Raw genomic sequence first — 15717 nt, 5'->3', positions numbered from 1 at the left:
CTGCCATCGGGGAGAGAGAGGGCAATGCGCAGCGTGCAGGGCATTACTCCTGGCACCGCACTGTACATAAGAGGGAAAGGAAGCACTCCATAGCTCTCAACCTTTGACAGAAACTGCAAATGATCCCTCTCTTCTTCAAATTCAGCGCCACTTCTTCATGCACGAGGAAAGTGCACAGAAATGTGCCACTTGGCACATTTACATGCCATTTCCCGTTTCGGGGTTGCCACCTAAAAATCTCCCGACCAGTTGCCTAGTTGACTTCACGGCAGAGTAATAAAATGTTCCCCTCGTCATTCCGGAGGTAATGACGCGAACACATTTTCAGGTCCCAAAATAGCAGTTCCCTAAATTTTAGGAGCTACTGCCATTGTATCTTTCTAGGTCATCTGACCCTCTTTGTACACTGCAGCCACACCAAGAACTGAAATGTAGCCTCTGTAGCAAAGGATTCCACTTTGGCTAGTCAATGACCCCACTTTGGCTAACCATAGTCCTTGTCCAACCTTAGTGCTCTCTTGCCCTCGGGCCTGGACTCCCTCTGAACAGTTCCACACTAGCTATGCAATGCAAAGGATTCCACTTTGGCTAGTCAATGACCCCACTTTGGCTAACCATAGTCCTTGTCCAACCTTAGTGCTCTCTTGCCCTCGGGCCTGGACTCCCTCTGAACAGTTCCACACTAGCTATGCAATGCAGGGCAGCTAGATTTTCCGATGGGTGTTTCCAAAAAGTGAAAATAAATAAATAATAAGAAAGAAATCAATAAAAAGGATAGATAGTAGTCACATGCTGGTGACATACCCCCCCTCTTGAAATCTCAAACGTCCTCGTTTGCATCTATGTCATATATGCTCGGTGTATTCAACGCTCGTCGACACATGTACGACACATACATGCTCATTATCAACCCTGGTGTATTCAACACTCGTCGACACATGTACGACACATACATGCTCATTATCAACCCTGGTGTATTCAACACCTCGTCGACACATGTATTGCCTGCGTGTGAACCCTGTCCCAATGACATAGTGGTAGCTTCACACTCTGCCATTGCTTTGAGTCATTAACTTTCCAATGACAAAATGGTAGCTACGCATTTTGCCAGTCTTTTAGTACACGTGGGAACCAGTAACACTTTCGAGCATACCCAAACCGGAGTTTAAGAATGCAGTTACACATGTACCCTTTAATAGAAGCAATTACTGTATCCTTGACAAACTGACAAGAAATACTCACTTCTATAGCACTAACCAAACTTTTGGACTTTCCATAAGAGCAATTGCCAAACTGACAATCTGTACAGCTCTAACATTCATGTAACATGTACTTGATTTGAGCTCATTATAAATACCATGTACATCATTTGTTTCAGAAGCCATTGTCACATTGACAATCCATGTAGCTTTCAAACTGAAGGGGTCAAGGTAGGTTGCAAATCGAAGGCTTCAAGGTAAAGTGATAACACAGTTGGTGACTCTGCAAGTTCACCTTCTTCCATCCACTTAGCATCCATTGGTGGATAGTTTCTGAACTTCACCAAGTAACGCTTAGCAACCTTGCCTTTCACTTTTCTTTCTTTATGTGCCAAAATCTGTTCCGGGACCAAGATCTCGTCAAGTTCCTCGACTTCCGGCCGATCTTCAGCTATCTGTTCCGGGACCAAGATCTCGTCAAGTTCCTCGACTTCCGGCCGATCTTCAGCTGGCATATCTTCTGGCACATCACCCACATAGGGTCTGAGAAGACTCACATGAAACGCATTGTGAATCTTCCAACTCTCAGGCAATTTCAGCCTATATGCAACATCATTGATTATGTTGCATACTTGAAAAGGCCCATAGTAACGCATGCTGAGCTTTGGAAACAGTCTTTCCTTGCCCTTCATCTTCTTTAACCTTGCCTTTTCAAAGCGTAGAAGCACCCAATCACCAAGTGAAAATACCACTTCACGACTGTGACGATCAGTTGCTTTCTTTTGCTTTGCCTGAGTCTTTTCCAAGGCCACTTTGACCTTCTTGTACATTTCATCCATGTCCTGAACATACTTATCTGCTTCAAATATCTTGTCCTTTGTATGCAGTATGGGAGGAACTTTCTTGCCACCTTCAACTATCTCAAAAGGTGCCTTGCCAGTTGATGAATGCACTATATTATTGTATGCATACTCCACCAATTGCAAATACTGCTCCCACTTTCCTTTATGCTTTGACACATAGCACTTCAGCAGATCCAGGACAGTAGAATTTGCCTCTTCTGATTGCCCATCTGTTTGAGGATGAAATCATGAAGAGAATTTGAGCGTGGTGTCCATATTCTCAAACAAGCCTTTCCAGAACAAACTTGTCATGCGTGGATCACGGTCGCTAACAATCGATTGTGGTATGCCATGATACTTAAAAATATTGCCCATAAACAAGCGTGCCATCTGATCTAGCTTTATCTCCTTCTTGACAGGAATAAAATGAGCCTGCTTGCTGAATCTGCAAACGATGGTCCAAATACCATCGTTTCTTGTCTGCGTTCTCGGAAGATCAAAGATAAAATCCACAGCAATACTTTCCCATGGTTTATCTGGAATAGGTAGTGGTTGCAATAACCCTGGTGCCTTTTGCCGGTCAAACTTGACCTTTTGGCATATTAGGCATTCTCGCACAAAGGCATCCACATCTCTTCTCAATGTAGGCCAGTAGAAGAATGTCTCAACTGCTTTAACTGTAGCATCGATACCACGATGCCCTGCATACGGTGGGACATGACTCTCTTCCATAACTTTGCGTCGCAATGGCTTTGTGACACACAATCTGCCATGCATCATCATGAACCCATCTTTGAGAAGATAGTGTTCATGACGTTGTCCATCCATTAGCTGCTCGAAGATCCTTGCAAAATCTTCATCATTTGCATTTTGTTCCCTCATATCATCAAGTTCATGATGATAAGGAATTGACACAGCTGAAATTTGTGGCTTCCTTGACAAGGCATCAGCCACAACGTTCTTCTTGCCTTCCACATGCACAATCTGAAAATGGAACATGGACAAGATATTTGGCGATCGCATATGCTTCTCAGATAACTTTGCCTGTGTCAAGAAGTATCGCAAGGTCTGATGATCTGTTTGGACAACGAAATCTGCACCTAGCAGGTAGTGTTTCCAACTTAAGAGCGCATGAATCACGGCCTGCAGTTGTTTTTCATAGACTTGCATAGTCTTTTCTGGCGCTTGCAAGATTCTACTCTTATAGGCTACTACCCTGCCATCTTGCATTAGCACTGCACCAATGCTACTACCGCTGGCATTGCACTGAACCACAAATGACCTCTTAAGATCTGGCAACACAATGACTGGATCTGAAGTCATCTTTTCCTTTAAGAGATTAAAAGCTGAAATCTCTTTCTGTGTCCATCTAAAGGTGATTGCCTTCTTTTGAAGAGCATGTAAAGGTGAAGCAATCTCAGTGAAATTTCGGATAAACCTTCTGTAATAGGAGCATAGTCCCAAGAAGCTTCGGACATCGTGCACCGTCTTCAAATCTGGCCATGACAGAAGTACAGAAGTACACCGGCTTTTTCATTACAGAAGTAATAGCAGAAGCTGATACAGTGGGAATAGACTCCCCTTTAAGCTTTACATCCAGAATGTGAGTCTTTCCCCTACTTTGTACAATGATCTTTTTGTTGTAGGCATCCATGATTCCCTGTACATGAAACAACCAAGGAATACCTAGCAACACATCACATCCGTCCAGTGGCATGATGTAAAATTCTTCAGCATCTACATAGGACTGGATATGTAGGCGCAATTTTCCGATGATAGGTGTCACAGCCTCTGTATGGCCAGGACATGCCATACCTGCCTCTGCTGTATACCCCATCTCTTCAGGACTGATTCCCAACTTTGAAGCCAATTCTGGGGAAATGAAGTTGGCTTTGGCACTTGGATCAAAGAAGATAAGGACTGTTTGATCCCTGACCTTTCCCCATGCTCTGCAAAGCTCATTTGCATCTGAATTTGGCTTGTCGCCCACCATATCTGGCACTAGACCAGCCATGGGCCTCTTTCCTTTCCTGTCCTCCTTGTCTTCAGAATCAGCTGGCCTTTTCTTTTGAGGACAATTGTAAGCAATGTGGCCAGGCTGATCACAGATAAAACATTTGTTCTCTGACCTCAGGACCTTTTGCTCTTCCGACTTGCGAGGAAAACGTCTTTTCCATTTCTTTGTTGGTCCCTTTTCTGATTCAGCCGTAGCTTTGCCTTTCCCTGCGTTGGCTGGCTCCTCAGTCCCTTTCGGAGCCTCCTTGGGAACGTACTTCGCTGAATTTTTCTTGGTTGATCCTTCCTTGACGCCATTATTAAATTCACAATCTTCTCCCTTGAGCAAACCATTGCCAGTGTCTGCTACCTCGATGAGCTGCGTCAAAGTAGTGAGTTTGGTCTTCGTGCAGTACTTTCTTAATCCTTTGGGTAGGCCACAACAGTATTTTTCAATCTGTTCTGTCAATGGCACAAACCTATAGGAAGTTATTGGAAGTAGAGCTTTCCAAAACTTCCGATTGTAGTCATCCAGATTCTTGCAAGTGGCAGCATTAAGCTGGTGCCATTCTGTCATGACATCTGCTTCAAAGTCATCAGATAACCATGCTGTTGCAAAAATCTGCTTGAAGTAAATCCATGTGGACGGAGCTTGCCCTTGAAGCAATAAAGTTGTCCACCATTGTCCCGCATTCCCTGCCAAAAAAGTGGCTACCTTGCGGACCTTTGAAGCCTTTGCAAAGTTTCCCCCTGCATAGGCCTTGTCAAACTGCTGGAGGAATGAGAGAGACTTCTTCCTGTCATCAAACCCTGTAAAGGTCGTGAATGTCACACCTTTGCCACCTTCTTTGTACGGAGTTGGCCTCTCCAACGGCGTTAAGTTGTCATATGGAAGTGACTGAAACATGGGAACATTGTTAGGGGTCATCTGTGTTCCTTGACCGCTATTAAGTTGACCTGGAAATGCCATATTTGGCTGTTGATTTGTAATTCCAGCCATACCAAAATTTGCTTGTGACATCCCAAATTGGCCCTGAGTGCTTTGAAACCCTGGTAGCATGTCCGTGACACCATACATGGGGTTAGGCATCATTGTTTGAGCACCCCCGAACACTATTCCTGGTGTGTAAAACTGATTTCCAGGTGCATGACCAGCCATGCTCTGGAATACCGATCCACCTCCAAAATAGCCAGGGTGTACTGAAGGTGGTGGGAAGACTTGTTGCATAGCCTGTAGGTTGCTTCCTTGCCCATTAGAACCAGCTATAGGCTGCTGAAAAGTGGCTGGCTGAACTAGTACAGCTTGAAATACTGGCATCTCAGCCACCTGTTCTTGCACCTTAGGCAAAGGTTGTGGAGATTGCATGTTCTCCGTCAAGTGTACAGGTGTTTCCATTGACTCTGCAGTATGAATCACCTGTGTTTGAGCCTTAACAAGCTTTTGAATATGATCCAGCGACCCAACTTGCTGAGATAGAAGAGGAGGTTGCAGAAAGGCTAAAAACCTTGGGTTTTGCATTACTTGTGTGAACATAGCCACAGTAGTAGCCAACTGGGTCCTTAATATATCATCATCCGTCTGTGGTGGTCTTGAAGACTCACCCACTTCATGTGTCTGTTGACCTTGTGAATAGGAAATCTCTTCAGTCACATCATCTGGTTTGTCAGCCATAATTGCAATTCCCTGTGTCGGATCTATGATCCCCTGTGTCTTCAAGCCCAAACTGACCAAGGCTCACTTCTATGGGAAAAAGTGATTTAATCCCGTCGATGGAACCATGAAAACCGGCCTGTTTAATCCAATAAGGGCGGTAGACCTTAGACTTAAACCTTATTTGCTTTCACCCATTTAATTTGTCGCCCACTTTACCTGTACTTTCAAGACACAACAAAGGGGAAAGGGATACAGGCTGCTAGATTGCACCTGTATGAGAAGACCGACACTAGATTGGCCCCTAAATAGGCGCCCCTTTCGGTATTTGATTATTCTTTAAAAGAGGGAATAAACGCTGTGGTTCCCTACAAGCTGCCCCGCATAACCTTGGCTGAATTTCAACTGTTCTGGCCTGATTTCGGCAGCATACCTGTACTAGGACCCTTCACAGTGAGTATTCCCACGCATTGGATGACTTTCCCGACGCATACGGACACTTTGCAAAACCTGGCGAGAATCTGCAGCACGCTGAATTCTCTGTTTTCTGCCCTGAAAATGCGCCAGATCACCTGTACAGTGGTCCCCTCGCGTCTCCGAACGTCCTCGGGGTATTAGGGTCCTTTTAGGGCCAAAACCCTAAACCTGCAAAAATACACAGCAGGCTGTAATTCACTGTTTCGGGCTCCGTTTTGCGTGCCGGTCGCATCCGTAGCAAGTCCTCGAGCTCCCGCACCTGTAGGGCTACTTGCCCTTTGAATCGGACGAGATTTCGCACGTGAAACCTCTCCGAATCACCTGTACCTGCGGGGGATTAGCCGTAAGCTAATCCAGTACCTGTGCAAGAGGCTCTTGCCTCGGCAATCACGCATGAACCCACACAACTGTACATTAGTCAATTGAAAAGCCCACTAGAGGGGCATAACATACTGCCATAGGGGAGAGAGAGGGCAGTGCGTAGCGTGCAGGGCATCACTCTTGGCACCACATTGTACATAAGAGGGAAAGGAAGCACTCCATAGCTCTCAACCTGTGACAGAAACTGCAAATGAGCCCTCTCTTCTTCAAATTCAGCGCCACTTCTTCATGCATGAGGAAAGTGCACAGAAATGTGCCACTTGGCACATTTACAGGCCATTTCCCGTTTTGGGGTTGCCACCTAAAAATCTCCCGACCGGTTGCCTAGTTGACTTCACGGCGGCAGAGTAATAAAATGTTCCCCTCGTCATTCCGGAGGTAATGACGCGAACACATTTTCAGGTCCCAAAATAGTAGTTCCCTAAATTTTAGGAGATGCTACCATTGTATCTTTCTAGGTCATCTGACCCTCTTTGTACACTGCAGCCACACCAAGAACTGAAATGTAGCCTCTGTAGCAAAGGATTCCACTTTGGCTAACCATAGTCCTTGTCCAACCTTAGTGCTCTCTTGCCCTCGGGCCTGAACTCTGAACAGTTCCACACTAGCTATGCAATGCAGGGCAGTTAGATTTTTCAAGGGGTGTTTCCAAAAAGTGAAAATAAATAAATAATAAGTAAATAAATAAATAAATCAACAAAAAGGATAGATAGAAGTCACATGCTGGTGACAGACAGTTAGTTGCAGGCATTTTTATTTATTTATTTATTTATGATGCCATTTTTACAAGGTCGTAGTCGTCGTTATCGCCATCCTCGCCGACACAGTGTCAGTATGCAGCAGCAGACCAGGGTTTCCAGATTTCAGCATTTTCAGCCCTAGCGTTTTCAGTTTTCATCCATCCTCGTCGTCGTCATCATTGTCATCGACGTCGTCGGCAAGTCCATTGCATCTAGACCTTTGTACTAGATTTGTGCAATCTATAGCCTAGACCTCTCTCGCCACAGAGGGGGGGGCTCTTGGAGGAGGGTTTGAGAACCGTCTGGTGTCGTATTCTTCTCTCTCTCTCTCTCTCTCTCTCTCTCTCTCTCTCTCTCTCTCATTCTCAGCACTTTCATTCACAATAGCATTCACTTTGTTTGTGATCATTGCATTCTTTCTCTCTAAGAAGAACGGAAGGTTCTCCCTTCCATAAGTAAAAGTAACCCTTCAACACAGTTCGGAGCACTCATCTTGAGCAATAACAACATTCACTTCCGCTGCACCTTACATTGGTATCAAAGCTTTTTGGCAGTGTTTTGTATCTCTCAAGGAAAAAACCACAAGAAATTTTTTGCTTGTTGCGGTCGCACATAACCCAAGCTCCCTTGGGCATGTGAATTCCTAATCATGTTTTTGAAGAGTGACAGGTAACCCAAGAAAGAAGGGCTTGTCTAGCCTCCCCATGTTCCTCTTTTCACTCATTGAGAGCGGACCGTGCACTTAGCGGCCGGCCAATAAAAAGCAACTTTGGTGTGAGCGCAAGGCCGCCAAGGGGTGCGCCCGCGGGAAAGAGTCGAGCTCGGGTAAGAGAAAAGCATTCTCAAACAACGATTGCAAGCTAAGAACCCAAGAACCTCAAGAACCCAAGTCCCTCAAGAACCCAAGTACCCAAGATCTCAGTGTATGGTCATCACCCAAAGCGGAATGGATACTTTGCGTGAAGGTGATGAGAGTGGAGTTGGAGAAGACGAAGTTTCTACACTAGGAGGATTGTTCTCCAATCCTCCCCCATCCCCATCTACGCCACGGATTGTACCAAATCCTATGGAGGCTTTGGTCAAGTCGATGATGGACATGATGCTACAACAAGAGGCGCAACGCGTTGCCATGGATCTCGACCGCGAAGAAAGAAAGGCAGCCTTGGAACGTGAGCATGAGCAAGCGCGCGTGGCGGCTGGAGAAAGAAAGGTAGCCTTGGAGCGTGAGCATGAGCAAGCACGCTTGGTGGCCGAAGAAAGAAAGGCAGGCATGGAACGTGAGCGTGAGCAAGCGCGCTCGGCAGCCGAAGAACGAAGGGCAACTATGAAGCTTGAGCGCGAGCAAGCGCGCGAAGCTCTACGATAGCGGCCGAAGAGTACACTCAGCGCCAACCCAGAACTCACGGGTACAATGGGGGTGTCGAGGCCCAGATGTGCAGGGATGGTGCAGACGTGCTGTGTATATCACTACTCTAGACAACCACGCTGGACCATATATGAAGAGATGATAATGATGACCCCACAGCTACTGCTCATATGTACAACCATAAAGAGCCACCAACTGCTCATAAATGTCAGCCATCTAAGTCTATCTCCAAACTGAGTGGTGGTGGTGACCTGGCCACGATGTCCACTAGACCACCGTCTGTATCCCTGCCACGTGTCACTGCCCAGCCCAGAGAGTCCATACAGTGTGAACCAGACCAGACCAACTGTACTAACTGTGTGTCCTATGAAAGTGACACTGTAGCTTGCTACAAGCGTTTTCAGTTTCAGCCGCTGATTGCAGATTTCAGCATGTGCGTTTTCAAGGCATCGTCGTCGAGTCGTCGCCACCGCCATTCTCGCCAACAGAGTGTCAGTATGCAGCAGCAGATCAGGGTTTCCAGATTTCAGCATTTTCAGCCCTAGCGTTTTCAGTTTTCAGCCGTCCTCGTCGTTGTCATCATTGTCGTCCACATCGTTGGCAAGTCCATTGCATCTAGACCATTGTACCAGATTTCTGCAATCTATAGCTTAGACCTCTCTCGCCATAGAGATGGGGGCCCTTGGAGGAGGGTTTGAGAACCGTCTGGTGTCGTATTCTTCTCTCCCTCTCTCTCTCTCATTCTCAGCACTTTCATTCACAGTAGCATTCACTTTGTTTGTGATTATTGCACTCTCTCTCTAAGAACAGAAGGCTCTCCCTTTCGTAAGTAAAAGGAACCCTTGAGCACAGTTAGGAGCACTCATCTTGAGCAATAACAACATTCGCTTCCACTGCACCTTACAATCCACCCTACCCTTGCCCCAACCCACCCCCTCTCCATCTCTTGTCCCTGCCCACCCCGAGCCCACCCCTCTAGCCCCTAACCACCCCCTAGCTCACCCCCTCTCACCCTAACCCATACCCATCCCCACATCCTCGCCTAGTTCCTGGAGATGTTCCAATTGTGCCCCTTGTCGGGTCCTCGTGGATAGAGCCCTAGTCTCCCAATTGCTTGCACGCTTGCATTCGGCATCTGCTTATTTTGATGTATTGGATTACCTCCGTCTTGTTCAGCTTGCATGTCTGAATTGGCTCATATTTCTTCAGTGTTCTCTGTCACCAAGACGGTGAGTGGTCTTGTGGCGGGCAAGCTGTAGCAGGGCTACAGTGTCACTGGCACAAGCCGGGCAGTTATAGTTGGTCTGGAGTTCGCACTCGACGGACTCTCGCGTGGGCACTGACACGTGGCAATGATATGGGTGGACACCGTGGCCAAATCACCACCACCGTAGTTTGGAGATAGGCTTAGCTGGATTGGGATATTTTGCTAGCCGTTGGTGGCTCTTTATGATACATATATATGTGGTTGGTTCCAGCGTGGGATATCATATCATCATCCACTTTGTATGGTCTAGCGTCTTGAGTCCACCGCACGCACGTCTGCACCCTCCTTGCGCATTGGAGCCTCGACACCCCCATTGTACCCTTGAGTGCTGGGCTTGGAGCTGAGTGTGCTGCTAGCCAGAGTTTGTATGGCTCTATGAGTTTGTTGAGTTCCACCGAGTTCAAAGTCAATTGTTGTGCTTTGAGTTGTTGTTTCATTTCTATGTGATGTTTTCTTTGTGTTGAAGTGAGGTTTCTCGCATACAGCACTGAGGAGCACCCACTGTAGAGAGCACGACAAACACACTTTCCCTGCTAAGGGGGGGTCAGTTTGGGTGAAATTGTTGCACATCTGTCCCCACCCGAATCCGATCGACGCAGTGAATGGCTCGTTGGATTCCTCTAACCTAAATCTACATGCATGTCATGCCAAATGCCCACCGTAATGTAATAAAATCTGTCAAAATGCATCTACAAAAACAATTTATGCAAGAGGGTTCCAAAACTGGAAAACCTAATCTAATGGACTCGTCCAGACATGCAGGTCCTGCGAACAGGTTCACAAAATTGATGGTACTAATCCTCCTAGGATCCTAGACACTCCTATCTAGAAAGAAGGGGAAAACTGGCTCTGGAACTTGACGAAGTATGTCCATGTGGCACACAGAGCCATGTCCATGTGACATGCCATGCGTCATCATTTGCGATCTCTTCTCTGAATTTGTCTTTTGCCGATGGGTTGCTATGTCATCACTTGAGAAGAAGAAGAAGAAGAGAGTTTTAACTTCGTAGGAAACTATCCCAAGAGACCTTAAAGATCTAGCCGACGAGGAGAGAGAGAGAGAGAGAGAGAGAGAGAGCCTTTGCAGAGAGAGGACTTGGCTAGCTACTATGGGTCATGATCCGTTATGTACTTGCTGTCCTTTGCGACTACTTGAGTCACCTGCACACTGTCTTTGGTCATGCTCAGCTTCCCATGTAGTGTGTCTTGCAGTTTGCTTTCTACTCAGCAGAACAGGTGTTCAGCATGGATTTCTCACTTTGGGATCTGTCTCATGGTTGATGCCGATGCCCGGCCCGCATCTTTTCTACGAGGGCGCAGCCACAGATCCAGCCTTCATGCTTACCTCGACTGGTTATCGGCGAGGGACTTTGGCTATGATACCACAGATTGCTTGGCAGGGGGATTCTCAGACACGTGACGAAGTTTTTTCAGTCATCACTAGTATTACACTATGGAATGTTTGGAGAGCTCGTTGTCTTCACATTCTAAGTGCGGCTCCACAACTCCTTCAGGATATCCTCACTGCCATTTGGCTGGACATCATTCACACCCCATTTGGCAATGGGATTCTTCCTCAGGTACATCTCGAGCAGCCGAGGCTCGCCGATTTGCCTTCCTTCGGCGTTGGGCTCGATCCCCACTCTTCTTCACACTGACAGGTGGTTAGATTACTTGGCATTATGCCCCTCCTCAGTGGTTTCTCCTCCACTCATCACACCGACCACCATGAGATTGTTCTAGTCGAGTAGTCATTATAGTGGCTCTCCTCCTTACATTCAGCTTGTACACTCCACGTGATAGGCTATTTTGGCATCCGCTGGGGATTATATTGTACTCGGTAATATATAGCCCTGACTTTTTCCACAAAAAGAAAAGAGAGAGAGAGAGAGAGAGAGAGCCTTTGCAGAGAAATGCTTCCCACTCGATGCCTATGCGGCAGCTGGCTGAATTCGCCCCAAGGAAACACCAGCTCCTCGAAACAGTGTTTCCCTTTCCCAGAAACGGTGAGAAACATTTTGGTGGTTTTGACGAAGCTGAAACACGTCGTGCAACTATGCTGATAAGCTACAGGAAGATTGAGGATGCAACTGATGCGTGGCATGAAAGAGAAGCCAATTTCCAAAAAAGGAAGATCAAGCTGTGGATACATATGCATGACAATTTTCTTGGCTTTGGGATCGGTCGTGTCCTACCTTGCAAGATGAGGTCCCTCCTTGTATGCTGAAGGCACATTCATAATAAACTTGAAAGATGATTTGAAAGTGAAGGCTGAACTGAAGAGATCACAAATTCTCGAAGAGTCTGTGAAGACAAAGAAGATCAAGGCCCCTTGGGCCCTCACTTTACCCCATGCTTTACAGAGCTCTATAGACTCGTCATCCCTTCTCTCTCTGGTAGCTTTAGAAGTTTATGCTTTGTTGTCCTTCGTAGTAGTACATTGGCCAAAATGCAGCACTGCTCACGACGTCTGAAGCACATTCCTTGCTTGTACCGGCCTAAAATTGTAGCTCTGAAGTCTTCTTGACAGACTTTCTCCTTGCAAAACCCTTGTTCCTCTTGCTACCTTGCTTCTGCTCCTTGCCCGGTGACTTCTCATTTGAATCTTCAGTCTCGAACATCAACTTCCCTGTGAGCAATGCGTAGCCATCAAGTGCATGGGCCATCATCCTCATGTTGAAAGCTTGCTGCTTTAGGTAAGAGCAGAAGGAATTGTTTCCTAGTGCAGACTGAAAATCATAGATTCCACCGAAATGGAAATCTATGCTGCGGATTTCCACTCAAACAAAAATGTATGCCTAATCAAGCGAATATCTGATGGTCTTTAGTAAGAGCCCAGGGGAGAACATGTGTCATCGGCTTATTAAGATATAGAGGAAACATTCCTAACATTCGAGTTCTTGTTGCCATTTTCACCAGTATCACTTTATAAAAGCCTTCCGAACCAAAGAATATGCAATTGATGGCCTGGCATTTAGAAGAAAATCCACCCACTGTACCAAATCTTGTGCAGAAGGCACTTTGCTCCAAAAAAAGAAAGGCATAGCACTCAAAGCATGTCTCATTACAGGATCCAGGAAGTCTTGCAGGGGTATCAATGACGGGTAGTACCTTGTCCGCCGACCCACGCGAAGTTTCCAAAATCCTCCTGGCAATACTCCTTGATGCTCCATAGCATATCCTAAAACAATTGAATTTCCATTGATTTTTGTCGTTTGTAGACTGAGTGCTGATTGGAATGCATTCGATAAGATGAGTGTTTACCTAGGACCTCCCATGAGACTTTTCTCTGTACAGCGGCTTTTAAGTTTCAAAGATCCTGACTGAAGTTTTGCCACAAAACCTGGAAGTACTTCAGCACTCCATAGGGATATGATAGTACTGTGTACTGTGACTGTCAAAGTTTAGCTCTACGGAAGTCGGCGTGAGAACCGCAGTCCACTACTCGAGGAATGAGCACACTAATTGGGCATGAATTACACAGCAAAGTAGCGATGAAGAGCACCATCTACTGAAGAAACCATGTAAAAATTAAGGTCATACACCCACACCCCCACACACACGCACACATTCATTCGATGAGTTTGCTGGTTTTTAGAAGAGAGAGAGAGAGAGAGAGAGAGAGAGAGAGAGAGAGAGAGAGTTTGCGGGGTTTCAGTTCTGCGAGTGAGTTGAGGGAGGGGTAGTTCCATTTTTGGTTTATGCTAGGCATCGCGGTAAGTGGTTGTCAGTAGGAAATTTTTATTGCTTTCAACGTTGTTCCGTGGTCTCCATCGAATGTGATTTCGGTGTTGGTTTGCCTTAATTTGGTACTCGGTGCTTATTTTACCGGCGAAGAAATCCTACGGCAGTCTCGAACGAGCTCTTTTGTGCTTTTTATGCATGCAGGTGGTTCTCCTCGATGAGCGAGGAGAGCAGCTAACGTCAGAGCAATTCGCGGCTCTCATAGAAGAAGCAGGGAGCAGGGTAAGAGTTTAACTAAAAGCTTCAGGTTGGATTTTCGTCGTTTTTTTTTGTCATGTGTGTATATATATGTTCTGGGCCATAGTTTAAAGTGTGTCGTGCAGTTTATTAGACTGGGAATCGTAAAAACTATGGGATATACGGATTGTAATTTGTCAAGAGGCTTACTTTCAACACGTTTCATGTGCACATGTGCGTGTACATGCCTTGATCGTTGTTCGTTCTTTGCAGATCCCTACGGCATTGGTTTTTTGTATAGGTGGTCCGTATGGTCATGGACCCGATGTCGTCCAGCGGTCTAACCGGAGTGTCCGCCTGTCATCCATGGTGCTCAACCATCAGGTGGCCTTGATAGTCCTGCTCGAGCAAGTATACAGGCAAGTTGGGTTTCTGAGTAGTTGTAGAAGGGGAATGCGTGGCTGTGAAGGGCTCGAAGACCTTATCTGTAATGTCTCTGGGCTTCAGGGCATGGACCATTTTGCGAGGAGAGAAGTACCACCACTGAGGGAGAGGCAGGCACATCCCTGAGTTTTGAGACATGAAGATGGAAAGCCTAAGCGAGAGGTTTTCTGTAACTTGCGGTAGGATGCCGCGGATGCTGTTCAAGGAGAGGATATGGTAGCGACTATTTGGCTGAATGGAGCGTGTGCAGTGGTGTTGGAATTGCACCCATGGGTGGTTGTAGAAAGTACAATTGTGCATCATTGCAAACTCTCTTTTGTGTATGGTCATCTTCTGAGAGGGTAGCATGGCCCTAGCCCCTCTCTAATGTATGAAGGAGCTGTTTTTCTGATTCTTTGGCAAGCTGTGTATCTCAGTGAGCTCTCTTCTCTCCCGCAGTTATAGCTAGACACCGTTCCATCTTTCACGCAATTTTCCTTGGCGCACAGGGTGGTGTGAGGAACGAGAGAAGTATGGTCGTAATAGATATAGTTTACCCAAAGCTAGTGGCATGATGTGGACGTGCCGGAGTGGTTATCGGGCATGACTAGAAATCATGTGGGCTCTGCCCGCGCAGGTTCGAATCCTGCCGTCCACGGCTTTTTCTGTTATAATATATATAGCATGTTATTTTTGTTGGGCAGCAGCAGACAAAAGTAATGTTTATATTAAAGTGTACTGCAATTCATTGCATCGAGTCAGGATGGCCGAGTGGTCTAAGGCGCCAGACTCAAGTTCTGGTTCTCGTGAGAGAGCGTGGGTTCAAATCCCACTTCTGACAAATGTCTTTGTGTTTTATGAAACACGCGTTTTTTCGAATTGTCCCGTAGATTGCTGATAGAGTATATCCAACGATAACACAGCATCATCTCTGATGGTGTTTGAGGGGTTCGCGTCGGGCACATGGGAGCTGAGGGTCGTTTATCTTTTTTCTTATCCACCTTTTTAAGCAGCATTGCCGAGCTGGACGTCGTTGGTGGAATCTCTACCTCGAGTATGAAGTGTTGATGAGCCTTGTCAGAAGGTAAATGACCGACAGAATCTTCCCAGTAAATGTTAACAAGGAACGACATTACATAACAAATGATGTTCACAAATGAGTAGCCCTACACCTTCAATTGGATGATGTAGGCAAAGCATTCGTGAATGTGAGAGAGAGAGAGAGACAAATTCCTACTTGACGGAGGAAAGGAGAAGGAAGGCATAGACGTGATGTGTGGCGGGTTCTTTTTGTATTTATTGTCTTTCCTCTTTCGCAAATGTGAGGCCCCAACTTCCAAGATCTGTGTAACCACTTTAGACTAGACAAGGTAGTTGACAGAATATTGTCACGAGAAAAAGTTCAGTTAAATATTATGTCAACTACCTTGTCAAGGCTAAATTGGCTATTCAGAT

General features: G+C 46.2%; 1 protein-coding gene and 2 non-coding genes across 3 annotated transcripts in view; all 3 read left to right on the top strand.

Annotated features, from left to right (window-relative positions):
* The window catches only part of LOC147428056 (putative RNA methyltransferase At5g10620), a 39830-nt gene extending 25093 nt beyond the window's left edge, over nucleotides 1–14737 (top strand). Inside the window, exons 4-6 of the mRNA XM_086497089.1 lie at nucleotides 13807–13884; nucleotides 14113–14258; nucleotides 14347–14737. Coding sequence (XP_086353215.1) covers nucleotides 13807–13884; nucleotides 14113–14258; nucleotides 14347–14386 — 264 coding nt within the window. The 3' untranslated portion in view covers nucleotides 14387–14737. The remainder of the gene's footprint in view (nucleotides 1–13806; nucleotides 13885–14112; nucleotides 14259–14346) is intronic.
* A 101-nt stretch (nucleotides 14738–14838) lies between these two features.
* On the top strand, nucleotides 14839–14920 carry TRNAS-AGA (transfer RNA serine (anticodon AGA)). Its single transcript has one exon. It is a non-coding gene; the product is annotated as a tRNA-Ser (tRNA).
* Nucleotides 14921–15019: 99 nt separating this feature from the next.
* Nucleotides 15020–15103, top strand: TRNAL-CAA (transfer RNA leucine (anticodon CAA)). Its single transcript has one exon. It is a non-coding gene; the product is annotated as a tRNA-Leu (tRNA).
* Nucleotides 15104–15717: the final 614 nt, after the last annotated feature.

This window comes from Adiantum capillus-veneris, chromosome 23 (genome assembly GCF_014529385.1).
Source record: "Adiantum capillus-veneris isolate H3 chromosome 23, ASM1452938v2, whole genome shotgun sequence".
NCBI lineage: Eukaryota > Viridiplantae > Streptophyta > Polypodiopsida > Polypodiales > Pteridaceae > Adiantum > Adiantum capillus-veneris.
The sequence above is the reverse complement of the archived record's forward strand: the minus strand, read 5'-3'. Positions and strand labels throughout refer to the sequence as shown.